Source organism: Heloderma suspectum, chromosome 2 (genome assembly GCF_057233095.1).
Source record: "Heloderma suspectum isolate Gila_16-S chromosome 2, 16-S_ref, whole genome shotgun sequence".
NCBI classification, from domain to species: Eukaryota; Metazoa; Chordata; class Lepidosauria; order Squamata; family Helodermatidae; genus Heloderma; species Heloderma suspectum.
Genome location: NC_139459.1, coordinates 83,969,788 through 83,985,749, shown reverse-complemented (window position 1 = coordinate 83,985,749; position 15,962 = coordinate 83,969,788). Strand labels below are relative to the sequence as shown.

Here is a 15,962-nt window from a genome sequence, read left to right as displayed (position 1 = left end):
CGTTCCAGATACACTGGACTACAACTCCCATAATTCCCCAGCCAGATATGCTTTCTAATCAAACACATTTGGAAGGTGCCAGGTTGGAAAAGGCTGCTCTAGCAAGATAAACAAAGAACACAACATCCCGGGCCCCATCTACATGGAGCCGACTGGGTCTATTGCATCGTTGGAGCCACGCAGCTCCTGTGCTGTGGATGCTCAATGACCTAGATATATGGGGGCTAGGCACTGCGCAGTTTTGCTGCAGCACAGGAGCCCGACAAGCGCTGTTGCCGCCACCGCAAGCAACGGCACCCGGCAGAGAGGGGCACAGTTGCTCGCAGCAGTGGCAGCATGAAGCTCCGGTTCCCTCTCCCATCGCAGCTGCAACCCTCTCTGCCCATCAGAGCCCCGGCAGAGAGGGGCGCAGTTGCTCTCTGCAAGCGCCGCTTCCCTCTCCCATCCCCTCTCCCATCGCAACTGCGGGCAGGATGGGAAGCGATTGGGAAGAGAGAGAGGGAAGAGAGGGGAGGAGGGAAAAGGCATCACACTGTCACTCACTGCCCACTCCACGCCCACCGCAAACTGCGCTGTCACCTCAAGGGATGGTTAGACAGAACAGAGCACCCTGCCGCACTGAAGCTGCAGCAGCTGAAAAATTCGGAGGAAAACTACACCTTGGAAATCCGCATTTTCCAGGTGGAAACCACGGAAGACTGCGAGGTGGCGACTGCGTGGTCTGATCAAAAGGACCTCCATTCACACTGGCCCTGGAGTAAAAGGCACGTCTAGACGTGCACCTAGATTCTAGGAATCTGTACTGAAAAGATTTCGTAATCTTTAATCTGTATAACACTGTCTGTAGCTCATCTCCAGAGACATACAAACCCCAGAGACATACAAACCCCAGAGACATATAAACCCGATAACTGGGTATTATGAGTTATTTGGGTGGGAATAGCACACATTCTTTCAGCCAGCTAGTAAGTATACCAAAACAAAGGAATGCATCCTAAGGGAGAGTCAGCTATTATGTTGGATTTCATCTGCAAGGGCCACAAATGGGACTTCTTCTTTTTTTGCAAAGCTTTAGAAGTAAAGCAGAGCCAGTCTGTATCCTGTGCACTGCTCCTCACAAAAGGCGATGCCCAAGGTTCCTTCTTCAGTCATGACTACTGCAAGAGCAGCAGTAGGAAGGGATGTTTGCTTAGGTCTCTGAGGAAAAATACCATCACACTCCTTTCTCTGTTCATTAAATTTAGTTCATAAAGTTTAGTTTTGAGAAATGCTTGTCCAGATTTAAAATCTACTCATTTTGATTTCTTGCTGCCTCCTTGGGTTGATGAGCAACTCAATGGAAGAAAAATGGGTTAAAGAAGATGCCACACCAGTGATTCTATCATCATCTATGGGTTTCCTAATACTTAAAGGAGAAGGGAGAGATGCATTTTAAGCTTTGAAATCCTTAGTTTAAAAATACCTATAATGCGCAATATATTTCCACAAATGTAGCAACAAGTACAAATTTACTAGCCAGGCATGTTTGAACTGAAAGCACAGGCCTTTTCAAATGTAATTTTGTCTTACAAAAGAGCAATTTAGTTAAGCTGTTAGACCATGTTTCTCAAAGTCCATAATTACTTGTCCCTTTTAGACTGCCACAGCTTGTCACTTACTACACCACACAACACCCATTAACTTGGAACAGATCTGAAATGAAAACTAGAAAAGTAATTATGTTCAACGGGCTCCTAGTACTTCAGGAATGCAAGACTGCCAGAATGCTAAGCATGTTACTGATTCAATCAGTAGCTTCTTTTCCATTCCCTTATGAGACACAAAGCAATAAAGACCCTTCTGTTGGACCAACATCTTTTGAGTGTGCAGTCTAATCTTTCAAGGTTCACAAGAATGAGCCACTTTGTAAAATGGGCCTCTGAAACATTAATGTTTATGCTGTCTCCCAACAGAACCTACTGCAATGCAGGCCATGGCAGAGGATGTAAAATCAATGCTTTAAATATATATATCTATATCTGTATATATTTAATGTTCCAAACTGAGTCCTTCCATTCCTGGATGGGTCTTTGATCTAACAAAGGCTTCTGTGAATGGAAGGGTGCGGGAGAGACTATATTTGCTCATTCTTCCTTCTCTCTGCATCTCCCTGTGCCTCTCAGAAATCTGCTCCAGTGGCTGGGGAACCCTCAGAAACAACATGGATGTGATGTGGAGGGCTACCAGAGAAAGCATGAATGCATGAAAATTGCCTCCCGCCAGTTTCCATTCACAGATGCCTCCACTGGATCAAAGAACTCTCTGTGAATAGACAGACAGTTTGAATGGTATTTGCTCTTCAAGCAGACTGGGCAGTGGTGGAAACATGGAGGGGAAGGAGTGAGGCTTAGCCAGAATCCTATCTACACTCAGGGCTTATTTTATTTTATTCCCATTTTTTAAAATGTCTTATCCAACTTTCCACAACTCAAGAGAGCTTATAATAGCACAGCCTTCCCCAAACTGGTGCCTTCCAGATGAGCTCGATGCTGGGAGTCATAATGGATGGGGAAGGATGCAACAGCAATTAAAACAAGTAGCTTTTTCCTATGAAAGAGGTAGGGCCAGTTAAAACACTCCCATGTCACTGGAGAGCCCAAGATGGCTGGCTCATTTTCTTATGTGCTATCCATAATAGAGGATAGGACTTCTTCTAATTTGCTAGACAATCATGTCACACTGCCAGTGTTATATCGTGGGGCATTTGATGATGTTCCTTTACTAAATTATACTGTTACTTTGACATGCCTCTTGAGGGCAAAACAGATGTTTTATGGTTTCATTTTCTATTCTGGTTTTGATAGGTGTTAGTTGTGTTCATTCAAGAGCCAGAAGAAGGAGAACTACTGACTTGACTCTAATAAAGCTTTCAAGTTTTACAGTGCTTATGGAATTATTATAACCACGCTGAAGGAGTTGCACTGGTTACCAGCTGTTTTCCGGGCCAAATTCAAGGTGTTGGTTTTGACCTTTAAAACCCTATATGGTTCTGGCCCAGCCTATCTTAAGGAGTGCCTCCAGCAACACCAGACAGGCCACTTAACAAGATCAGCCTCGGATGGCCTTCTCTCTGTCCCATCAGGCAGGACAGCTAGACTGGTGGGGATGAGGGAGAGGGCCTTCTCTGTGGTGGCCCCCACTCTGTGGAACTCCTTCCCTAGGGAACTCCGCCGTGCCCCCTCTTTAATGAGCTTCCGCCGTGCATTAAAACGTTGTTCAGGCAGGCATTTGGGGTGGGTTAGGGTATTTTAATGTGTTAATTATGTTTTAATGTGGAATTTTATTGTTTTAGACTGTTTTGTTGTATGCTTTGTACATCACCCAGAGTGGCTGGGTGGCTGGCCAGATGGGCGATTAATAAATTTAATAAATAAATAAATCAACAACAAAACAGGAAGGACTGGTCACAAATGCTGATATTCCTAGAATCCTTACAGATACAGAAGTTTTAGTAATATGTTCCAAAAATACAGGCTAGGTTCTACCATACAATGGGGAAAGCAAAAGAAAGCACAGTCCCTTTTGTTGGTGAACACCAAACACTTCATATATTGGTACATGATTAAATACAACTCATTATTGGCCAGAGCCAGAGGTCATAACACTCCACTAACTGTCTCCGGAGTCTGAGTTCTAGTCCCACCAGCTACACAGGATAGGTAAGTACTGCTAATACAATTGCATTATCTAGCACAATAGATGAATTCCCAGCTTAAGACATCAGGAAGAGTATCCACTAAGTGCACACCCAATGGGAGAATGTTAAGTTGGGGCATGTAGAATATTACAACATTTAAACGATGACACACTTTCTTAATTTGTGACATACAGGAACAATAGTGCAGTTAGGGGTAATGTTAGACTCAGAACTTAATAATCTTACAGGGTCACCCTTCTTCAGATTGTAACGTGTATTACTTCACTTGCTTCATAAGCCAGCCAGCCCTGCTGCATATGAGGCCCTTCCTGCTCACTCTGCTGCGTGGGACCCTGGACTTCTGTCCTGAACCTTGCCATCTTTCCCTCCCAGAGTTACTGTGCCTTTCAAAAGTGCAAGACAGTACTTCTGGTTGGAACTGATGTCACTCTGGCAGCTTCCCACAGCTTCTCCCATGGAAGCTTTCTCAAACAGCTATTTAAAAGGTTGAAAAACATTTTCATCTCCCCCCTGGAATTAAAGGGGGGGGCAAGGCAGCATCTGGACAACATCTTGGAGGAAAGTACCCCCCGTGAGATGGGGGGGGGCTGGATTCCAGGATTATCTCCCCAGAGCTTTACCAATGCAAAAAGCTGTGATGAGACTCCTATTTCATAGGAGAAAACAGGGCTGACGTGTTCCATAAAAATATATGCTTCAAGAAATATCAACAACTCCTGTGGGATGATTTAAGAAATATTAACAACATCTGAGGACCTGTAAGATCTGTTTGAGAGAAACATGAATGCACCGAGGAGAAGAAAGGGGATGGCTTCATCGCCAACTCGCCCCGTACCTCCTGTGTCAAAAGTTTCGAAAACAGAAGATATAGGGGAATTAGTTACTCTGATAAAGACTTTATCTTTGCAATTTATGGAGCAAGCCAGAAGGTTAGATTTAATCCAAAATTCCATCACTGCCTTGCAAGGAGCCGTCGATTTAATTAATGCGTCATGGCAAAAAATGGAGACAAGAATTAATGAGCTCGAAGACCGAGTAGCAGCGAATGAAACTTCGACATAAATTTGTTTTAAAAATACCTCTGACAGAATTTCTCAACTGGAGGCCTTCACGCGAAGATCCAATGTACGTATTATTGGGATTAAAAATCTGTCTAATGATGTAAAATTGCCTGTTTTTGTGGATAAACTTTTGCATGAGATATTCCCTATCTCATCTGATTATTTACTTGATATTGAGCAGGCATTTCGTGTGCCAAATGTGAAAGGGATTGACTATACCATCATAGTCCAATTTGCAAAAGTCTCCACAAAGTATTATATCCTGCGTTTGGCAAGAGAAGGTGGAAGCCTTTCCTGGAAACAAGATAAAGTTATGTTATTTCCAGATTATATCAAAGAGGTGGCAAATAAAAGAAGGCAATTTATCAAAGCAAAAAATATGGCAAAACTAATGAACTTACAATATTACTTAAATTATCCTGCTACACTTTGTATCGTGTCTGAAGGTCGGATGAAGAAGTTTATAAATCATGAAATGGTGGAGGCATGGCTGAACATAAAAATGCACAAGATTCCTGTTACAACCCCATGAACTGGAATCTTTAAACAAGCTTTGTTAACTGTTTGTGTTTAGTCTACATGATCCAGGCTAGGTCAGAAGATAAATGATTATACATACATATATATATATATATATATATATATTTGTTTATTCTCTTTCATCTTTTGTTTTTTCTTGCTTTTCTTTATATTTTTATTTCAAAATAGATATGGTATGCTGTATTTAAATTAATTGTTTGAGGGTACAATGAGTATTTATATATCTAGTATAAAATATTAAATATATAATTGACTGTTGAAGGTTTATTTAAAGTTTTATTATATAACATTATATTCCTTTTTTAAATTATTATTAGTAGTAGTAGTAGTAGTAATAATAATCTAGGCTACTGGGAATGAACTGTAGACCTGTTTCTTGGATATAAGATTGATATGATATTGAAATGTAAGGTTGTTTATTAAACTGTAAGATTGTTAAGGTTATAGATATAGTTTGTAAAACAGAATGGCATCGGAGGCTGGGGAGTATTGGAGTTTAAATTTAATTCTTTAAGGGGGGGCAGAGGAAAGAAACTTCTTCCTTTTTCTTCACCTCCCTTCCTCCTCCCTTTGCCTTTTTTCTCTTTCTTTTTCCTTCTCTTTTTGTTATTATGGTGTCCTCATCAGAATATTGTATTGTTGGGAAATTCTAGTATTGATCAGGTTGTTGGTATGTTTGGTATTGTATATTTCATTTACAAAGATAAAATAAATAAAAATATATTCAAAAAGAAAAAGTGCATGACAGACAGAAATGTTATTGTGAACCCGGATCCTCTCCCTTACAAAATGCTTTCTCCCATCACACAGACGCCGCTATGAGTATGTTGGGTGCACATAATTTTATGTGTGGAAGCATTGGTACTACAGTAGGACTTAAACCCTTTCCCTGGAGAGTCCCAGCCTTATAGGATCTCCATCCAGGCCTCCAGGCCACAGGGTTATGGGATTTAGTTAGCTATTGTGACTTGGGTGGCACTATCCCTGTCTGCCTCCCGCCCCCAGCAAGTGGGCTGTTTTGAGGCAGCTGCTTTCACTATTACTGTGGCTCAACTGCTGGCTCTGTTTGGCTTGCTTGGTGATCTGAACCCTCATCTCTGGGATGCCTATAGCTTGTGGCTATAAGTGTCAGTTGCTGCCCTCCTAACTACTGTACCATCAGGGCTTGTGCTGATGAAAGTGCCATGAATTCTTTATGGCAAGCATGCTGTGTATCGAAGCTTGCATGGACTGCACGGGATGAAGTTATTCCAGCTGTTTGACTGGCGCTCCATATTGATTGGTGTCTTTCAAGCATGACTAATATGGGCATCATTGGCAAATGTTCTGATTGATGAATGCTGGCTGAGTTGCCAGGGCCTCTGCAGGAGAACCTACTTGTATTACTGCATTAGCTCTTGAATTTGCTGTTGTAGTGTTTTTGACCTGGCTGCTGGGAGTGCATAGTTATGGCTTATGGGATCTCTATCCAGGCCCTGGCATCAGCCCAGTCCATCTAGGCACTGGCCTCAGCCCTGGAAGAGGAGTTGCCAGCATAGTGGGACCATAGTATCACCCTGTTAGTCATCATAGCATCAAAATAAATTGATTTTGTAAGATATATTTGAAAGCATTTCACAATGAGCTGTTACATATTACGCTTGTTTACAGGCTGCTATACTAGTACTAACGTCTACACCAACAGCTCTCTGTTATCACTATTCAGGTTCCCACACCAAGAGATCTTTCTATACACTATTCTGCATGTATTCCATTCCCTACGTGTAGGAGTCCTGCTGCTGGACGGTTTCATCCACGTACAGCTGAACAACAACAAGTCTCTGAAAGGCGTTTCAAGCAGAAGTGTGAAAAGTACACAGATTTAAGAGCAAGATACCAGTTTTCTCCAGATATGATAAAATACAACATTAAGTTACACGATCCCAAAATAATGGTTTTCCATGAAGCCCTGCTGGTTAAAGCAACTTTTTTTTTTACTTGGAAAGGAAAGCAAATATTTGGGCTGCCTTCACATTTAGAAAAAATTGGCAAAGTTTCAAATACATACATTTGTACAAACAACCATGCACACATAATGACCTGGTTTGCATGACATGACAGCCCACTGTGAGTTAATTTACCTGCAAGGGCTATCACATGGATGCCTACAGGGGCCATTTTTGCATGACACATGGCTTGTCATGTCATGAGAACCCAGACGGCAGGGGTTGTGTGAGGGTTAGATGACCATGAAATAACCCTAAAACAAGCCATAGGCTTGTTTCTGCCATATAAACCCTCATGGTTAGAAACCATGGGTTTCTAACCAGGGATTTCTAACCCCTGCTGCCTGGGTTCACGCGACACAAGTCACAGCAAGCATGACACAGCAGCTCCTGCATGTAAATTAAGCCATGGTGGGCTGTCATGTCATGCGGACTAGGTCATTATCTGTCAAGAATAACTTGAATTGTCCAGGAAAATGCCCATTACGCAGTCAATAACTTGATTATTGACATAGGGCTAGGTTTAAGGCTTGATTTTGCATGGGGCAGCAGCTTCCAGCGAGTGATTCATAGTGCAATCCTATCTATTTCTACTCAGAAGTAAGTCCCATTAATGTCATTAGGGCTTACTACTAGGTAAGTAGGAATAGAACTGCAGCCTCAAACCATAAACATGCTGACTAGACTACTGTGCTATTGTCAAGTTAGTCCCTCAGGTTTTTTTTTTTAAATGTGCTCTTATTATTCTGTGGCTGTGTTCATTTGTTTTAGAGCAGGGGTGTTGAAACTCTTTCAGCTCCAGGGCCAAATTCCATTTCAGAGAAGCTCTCAGGGGCTACATTCCAGTGGTGGGTGGGACCAAAGGCAAAGGGGTGGGGCCAAAAACACCACATATTTTAGCTTAAAGCTCTTGCTGCGAGTAACTAAGCCTTAGGAGAGGCATTTCTATCTCTTAGAACTGGGGAAAAAGCAGCACAAAAGCCAGGAAACTGCCAAAAATGGTCAAGGGAAGGAGGTGGGGGGGGAACCTGGGGACCCAGACTGGGACCCCAGGAAAGCTGGATTCTGCACCCCTGTTTTAGATTTCACATAATGCTCTTCTATGTTATTATTTTACTTCCATTTTATGAACTGCCCAAAGAGCTCAGGCTATTTGGCAGCTCAGAAATGTAGTAAGTAAGTAAGTAAAGTTAAATAGTCATTTCTTTCACATAATATGTACATGTAAATAGTCACCTTATAAAAGAAATTAGTTCGGCCCACAGATCCAACTTTGCCTGTGTGGTTCATGAAACAAATGTTTCCTTCAGTTGCACCATAAAATTCACATATCTTGATATCACCAAATCGGTGTAAAAATTCCTTCCAGACATCTGTTCTTATTCCGTTCCCTACTGCAAGGCGAACTTTGTGATTTCGTTCTCCCTCGTTCTGCAAGACATTTTAAAAGAACAAACAGATACTTAAACTCAACCCATCATTTCTGAATCTATAGCAGAGATTCCAAACTTGCTTTTTAAAACTGTTTTTTCCAAGTCCTGTCTTGAGTTTATCTGCAGAAAGGAAATAAAATCCACATCCTGCAGTACAATCTGTCATCCAGTCACAACCAGATTCAAGAACCTTTGTGTTCTGCCTCTAAGGCTAGAGACAGATGATCTGGATGTGTTGAAGATGATATGGTAGAAACATCACTGCCCATGGTATATAAGCTTATTCCAATTTCATCTCTGTTAAACAGGTTTCACAGGATTTTTCTAGTGTTCAAAATCCTGCAAAACCTCTTAGATTAGCAGTGATAACAAGGCAAAATAAAGCTCTGTATACAGCAAGGGCAATGACACCTCTGTCATACCACTTGTGGAGAGCAATGCTACAGCCACTAGACACTGTCTAGAGAGCCATAGGATTTTTCAGTTTCAGAAAACAGAGGTTGTCTGGCCTCGGTATCCAGAAACCACGCTCCCCACCCCTTTCCCCACCCCCTCATAGTTGGCGTAGTTCTTTCCACGTCGTCGTCATCTCTGTGCTCATAACTGGAGAGCAGAGAAAGCAAAAGGGGAGCAGTCCCAGGGGTGGGAAGGAGACCATGGAAGCCACTTTAGACAGATTCCTATTGGGTCTCCGGGCCTCTTCCCTCCCCCTCCCTAAAAACATGTGTCTAGCCAAGAACATAGGGTGGGAAGAGTGTGGAGGAGAGGATCCCCTCTGTGCTCTGTCCACCCTGTACTGGACAGGCATCAGCCTCCAAGTTTGGAGGCTGATGTCTATCTCAATAGGATTGCTCCAATTCTTAAAAAACTATCATCTGTCCCCAGCTTATGAATTTATCTGCTTGGAAACCCATTATTTAACATTTGTCTGGTGCTGATTTGTAGAGCTTGTACTGCGTTTGGATATGACAATATGCCCTTAAAATTGTTGCAAAGTCATAGTTGAAGGCCAGTGTTTACAAAGCTGGGGCTATCCCATGTCTCTAGTCTCCCACCTGTATTCATTTTCATCCTCATAGATTTTCCTTCTTTACACGGTATGCAGTCTCCAATAGTGTCAGACTGAATAGAAAATGCAGGAGAGAGAGAAGCAAAGAAAAAAATGGCCAGAATGCAGCAACCATAATGAGAGAATAAGGGCAGGGATCCATCTCACTTTTCTCCCTACCATATCATTTTAACCAGGGAAGACGTTCCTTTTTAAGGTAGTATGTGAACTATGCAAATACAGTCTCTGGTGTCATCTGCACTAGTTCAAAAATGTTTTGTGTACAGAAATTCCAGATCAGCTATCAATTAAATCAACTTAAACATAGGAGTTCACTGTTTGTGGTCACAATTATTAATTTATAACGGTATATAATAAACACAAACTAGAATGGCCCAGTTAATATGTACATTCCCTGGCTTGCTAAACTATAGTTTTGCAGCCAGGAACTAGCATCAGTACCATATGCTCGTCGTTTCCTCTCCTCCCTGCTCCCTTTCTCTACACACCAATCCTGGTTAGCGTAAATCCTGGTTAGTTTAAGTATAGTTCCCCATTAAGTCTGAAATGAAGAGCCATGGTTTAGGATGAAATCCTATGATGTTTTCTTGCTCATGCATCTCAAATTATATAGTTTTTCATGTTGCATATTTACCTCCAGGGAATCAGCTACAACAGAATTGATTTAAGCATCTACTTCTAAAGGAATTGGATGCCTTGTTTTCCATCTTTGCTAAATTCAAATTAACATGTCATTTGCAACACTGCAGCTACCTCTTACTGAGGTCACTGAGTTCTGCATTATTCAGATGTAAATCTTGGTAACACCAGACTAGACACAAAAACAAAGAGACTTTTATTGGGACCTTTTGTTCAGTAACAAAGAAAAAAAAAACCCCAGCTCAGACTGAATAGTTTATTCATAGGCCTACAGAAATTGAAATTCTCTAGCAGCTAGTTTAACAAACAGTTAAACTTTGTTTCCATTTATCCACTGCATTCACAAAAGAAAGCTTTGTTGATTGTTGCTATCCCAAACCAGGAGCCAGATTAATTCAAAGTTGCTGAAGGCTGCAAGTTGCTTGCAGCCTTCATACATTACACATTCACAGTTTCTGTCACAAATCTGGTGCAATGTGTCCCTACCAATTCAACAAACCTCAAGGCAGGAAACACTTTGATGCTAGAACCAAAGCCAAAGACTTGAGATTAGAGTCAGGAAACAGGCATGCATAGTCAAGGGCAGAGATGCCGACATCAGGATGTCTTCTGGAAATACCATGAAGACACCTAGGGCCCAGAGATCCGGCGGAGAGGGGCTGGCTCAGGCTGGAGCCCCATTACAATGAGGGAAAAATTAGGTTAAGATCATTCCTGAAGATATTCACAGAAATATATTTGCCTGGATCTATGTAGCTATTATCCATAACTTCTTGGCTAGAGCCAATCAGAATCAGTGTTACAGCAGAGCAAGCCACATTCCGAACAGTACATTGTTGGCTGAGGCCTTCTCTGAAACAGGAGTGTGTGACTGCAATTAAACCAGGACTTGCAGCTTGACAGAAAGAGATTTGTGCTTCCCTGTGCGACATGCTCTCTCAAGAACTAACAAGATTCTTGTGCATAGGCAGGACGGAGGGACAGCTAGTGGGAAGGAAAAAGCACCACAACAATGAGGTACCAAATGAGTAGCCATGTTAGTCTCTTGCAGCAAAAACAACTATGAGTCTTGTGGTACCTTAAAAACTAACACATTTATTACAGCACAAGCTTTCATGCAGTAGCCCAATCCTCAGTTGACTGTAAAACATCCCCTTGCAAATTGCTCTTGGGTCAGACCAGGGATGGGCAAACGAGCAATGTCTGTGCTCCCCAAGATTCTCCGAATGTTATCTCGCTGCTCATCTCTCCTCAATTTGTGATTGCTGTTTGTTTTGCACTAATGGGGAACTTGCACAAAATCAACAGCTAGCGAACGTGAAAGCTGTGCAAACAATTCCCAAATTTGCACGAATTTCTCCCGTAGACTAAACTGTGGGTGATTTAAAATGTGTGCATGTTGAGAAAATTGTGCGTTTTTAGGAAGTTGTGCATTTTGAGAAAGTTGAGCATTTTGAAAAGTTGTGCATTTCGAGAAAATTATGCATTTTTCAAGTACATATCTTGTGGACCTGAAGGCAAGTCTGGGAATTTTTGAACACTTTTGGAAAAACTGTGTTCCTGTTTGCATTCGGAATGGTGAACAGGGCATTTTTTAGTGATTTGTGAATTGACATGGAATTCTCATACATCCCTAGATCAGAGTGCCTGTTTGGTGTGCAGCGCTAAAAAGGCTAGACCTGTTGGACAGCTCATTACTAGGTGTCTAGCCTCATTACAGACGTTCCTGGAAAGAGAAGGAAGAGAGCAAGCGGGTAGGACAAAGCCCAGCTGGTAAGCTGAAGCTATGAATGGAACTGGCCTGGCTATGGGTGAGGAGCATGAAGAGGCTGAACAGGCTGCACCATGTTCATCTCTCCCATTGATTTCCTGATCATCACAATCTCCCTGTCTTTTTAAACTATCCAATGACTATGACATATATGTCTTTGCTTTCTGTATGTAAGTGACACTTGATCACATGCTAACTGCATATATTCAGATTCTTCCAAGAACAAAATGTCATCTCAGGGCTAAAAAAGGTTCAAACCCCCAGACACCGATATACAGACTTTTTATATTTGCTAAAAAAACACTCTTACAGCAGCTGTCTGTCTGTCTTCTTTCACTATTGAAATATCAGCATAAAAATACTAAGTACAAAGCTTATTCATGCATAGATTCAAACACATTTTACATTCAAAATCACACTAAGTTAAGGCTTATGCAGAGCAAAACAATTCAGACAGCTCACTAATCTTCTTGCTACTGGCAATTAAAGGGGGTGGGGTTAGTTCTTCCATAAGTGAACTCTGCTATTATGTCCCCTGGACCACCTTTTATACCTTTTAATATTCTTAAACATGCTTTAATACTCTTGAACATGTCTGTTTTCCTTTCATTTATTTAGGTCCCATAAATAGTTTGCCTGTGCCATAAAGATACATTCCTAAGGATACATTTCTATTCCTAAATCAGCTATATATAAACAATAATACTAACATTCATACCTCTTAGTAAGTTCTATGGCTACAGAAATATGCTTATAATAACATGTATGAATCCCCTGACATGCTTACAACACAAGAATTATTTCTCCTACTGTACCTGTTTGTGTTTCTGTGTTTCCCAAAACAGATCCCCTCTACTTGCAATAAGAGAAACTCTTCCTGGGTCCCTTTTCTGATGACATCCCTAAGTTCTTGTAAGTTCTTTAAGTTCTTTTATGACTTAATGGCATTGTGGCTCTTTTGGTTTACAAATTCTGCTCTGGTATCTTCTATCTGATTTGAGCACCAAAACGTAGCTATTGCTTATATCCTGGCACCTGTGTCTCCTTCTGAGAAGACTCAGAGACAAGGCATGTTTTCATTCTAATAACTACCATTGGCTCTTGGAATCACATCATTATATTTTAATACAGAATTTGCTTGGGGGCATCTGATTACTGAATTTCCCAATGGTGTAGCTAGGGCAAGGTGTTCAAGATATGTGACAGGCCCACATGGCACTCTTGGAGAGCGGTAGAGACAATGTCCCATTAGGTGGTTGTTCTGGATGTTCTCTGATTGGGCAATGAAGCTGTTTATGTAGACAGCTGATAACAACCAACAGGACGATAGTGCTGTGTTGATCAGTGATGTCTCCTTCCTCAACCTGCAGGTTTTTATGGCTTTCAACATGTCTCCCATAGTTTCCCCCCACCCCCAGGTTTCAGTGAACCTGTGTATACCAAATTGCTAGGAGTAAAACTTTCACCACAACCAAGAAAAGTGCAACTTTCCCACTTAAGACAAACAACTGCCACAGTTTTGGCTTCTCTTTAAGACAGCTACAGTGATTGAAAATGGTGTTGTGTGTCTCCCCACCACCACCACCCTGTTTTATTTTATTATAATTGCAAATAAAATATTAAAATGAAACAAAAGAAAAAGAAAATGGATCTCAGCTTGAGGGGACATTGGGAGGCACCCCTCAAATCAACGGGACTGTGTGTGAATATTGGGGGGGGGAGACTACAACATGGTCAGTTATGAGGGACACAAGCCAACAACACAACTAATAATAAAGAACCTAAGGCAGCGACTTAGGAATGATGGAAGCCCAATGGGCAAGCAGAAAGCGTCCTACAGAGTGATGAGGTTTGTGAAAAGGCTGGGCATTCCAGGACCCAGCACATTAAAAGGGGGTGCCAGTCAACTGATCATTGGGGCTCACCATTCCCTGTAAATGACCTAAAGACTGAGCCATGCTCTCAGAAAGTTCAAGGATGGAGAAGGGGTGCTTCTTTAAGAACCCTGGAAGGCTCCTGGAACTACCTTTGCCAGGTTGTCTTCTGATTCTATATGTGATATTCCTCCACAAAGAGCCCGAAGAAGTGTCGAGTCAGCTCTGGATACTTTAGCAGCAGCTGCAGCAACCCACTCATTGTCAATATCCTAGTTTTCCACTCCCCCCTCCCAAACATACTCGTGATTTTTCTTAACTTCTACTTTTCGATCAGTAATTTTCATATACCTAGCACCCTTACCCTACTTGCCTCTTTACATATGTATGTGAATGGTGTGCTGTGCTAGAGACCATGAGGTGTAAAATGTGGATGAGCTGTCTATGAAGACCTCAAAGTGACCACAGAAAGGTGAAAGGAAACTAGGAAGATGGAAGTTGGTTGGCACAGATGTAGAATTGTCAGTGTGGAGCAGGAGCTAGAGATAAAGAGATACATTGCAAGAAGGCTTGCATACAAATCCTTGTTCGCTATGGATCCAGTGGGCAAGTGGCAGGATTGCTTGGTCTTCATTTTTGTCTTCATCGCCACCCTCTCAATATGTACAAGTCTTTCAGGTTCACCTTCTCATTTATGAAATAGTAATAATGACTACCTTCCTTACAGAGCTGTTGCAATGGGGTGTATATTTAAAAAGAACTCACTGCAGCTTCCATCCAATTTCACATCTGAATTGACAGATATGCATATTGAACTGAACAGTGGCTCATTTTCAAGTGCTGTTCCTAGCCCCTCACGTACATCCTCTGCCTCCTTCTTACCACCCAGCTGGGAAGCGTTAACAAAACACACTACAGCCAGATGCCTGAAATGGGCAGAGGCAATGCTTCTCACACCCTTTGTAGCCCTGCACAATGCCAGAGGATCTGGCTTGCAGAGCTCCATCCCCTTTGGTTGCATTGTTGGGGAGAAGTCAAGCAATTTGCCATGCCACAGATGGCTCTTAAGAAAGGAGTGTAGCTTTCTCCTGCCTCAAAAACCCAGGTGCAATGCACTTGATTAAATGTTCACTAGATAGAGAAATAGTACCAGGAGGGCAAATGGCTAGATGGAGAATAGACAGTTTGATGGCTGAATAAGTATTCAGTTGGCCAGTATGCACAGTTGTCTTTCCAAGCAAGAAGCTCGGTTTGTGCAGTGGCTGAAGAATGCTCTATGTTCTCTTTTTAATATTATGAATGTCTTCATCCAAAGACTATAGAGCAAGTTTCACACTGAAGATTTGATTCAATATTTAAATAGAAATGATAGCTTTTGTTTCATTAGCTGTGTTTAATTCAAGCAACTACTCCATTAGAACAAACTAAGTTGCAGACTGAATGTTTGCCTGGTTTGCAGCCAGGGTGGCCGATGCAAAAGACACCAGGGCTCCTGCACCTTTAGTGAGAAGAGAAGAATTTCAGCAGGTATAGTATAAAAGCAAGCAGATAATCTTTTCAAATAATTGGCTGCCTTAAAATATATTTGGCTAAGATCCTTGACTTATGAGAGGTTTATATGTGCTTAGCATGAGTGAAATTCTTATAGCCCCCAATTTTTAAAAAAGATATATTTACATTGTTTTGTAATCAAGGGGACAAATCCAAAGAGGCTTACTTAAACTAGAAACCTAAACTGCTGGAATTTATTCTTATTCACATTTTATTCAGATTTGTCCATGTAAAAAGCCTTGAAACTAGGCTTTTCTGAAGTAATTTGTGGACTGCTATCATAAACTACTTAGAAGATTCTTACGATTCTGGTACGAACTGCTCCGAACAGGGCCTTCTGTT

The 15,962-nt window shown here is 41.6% G+C and overlaps 1 protein-coding gene across 2 annotated transcripts in view; it reads right to left on the bottom strand.

The window, feature by feature from the left end:
* The window catches only part of SLC27A6 (solute carrier family 27 member 6), a 46,107-nt gene that overhangs the window by 23,164 nt on the left and 6,981 nt on the right, over window positions 1–15,962 (bottom strand). For both annotated transcript variants that reach the window (XM_084833997.1, XM_084833998.1), the window contains exon 5: window positions 8,520–8,714. In XM_084833997.1, coding sequence (XP_084690123.1) covers window positions 8,520–8,714 — 195 coding nt within the window. The remainder of the gene's footprint in view (window positions 1–8,519; window positions 8,715–15,962) is intronic.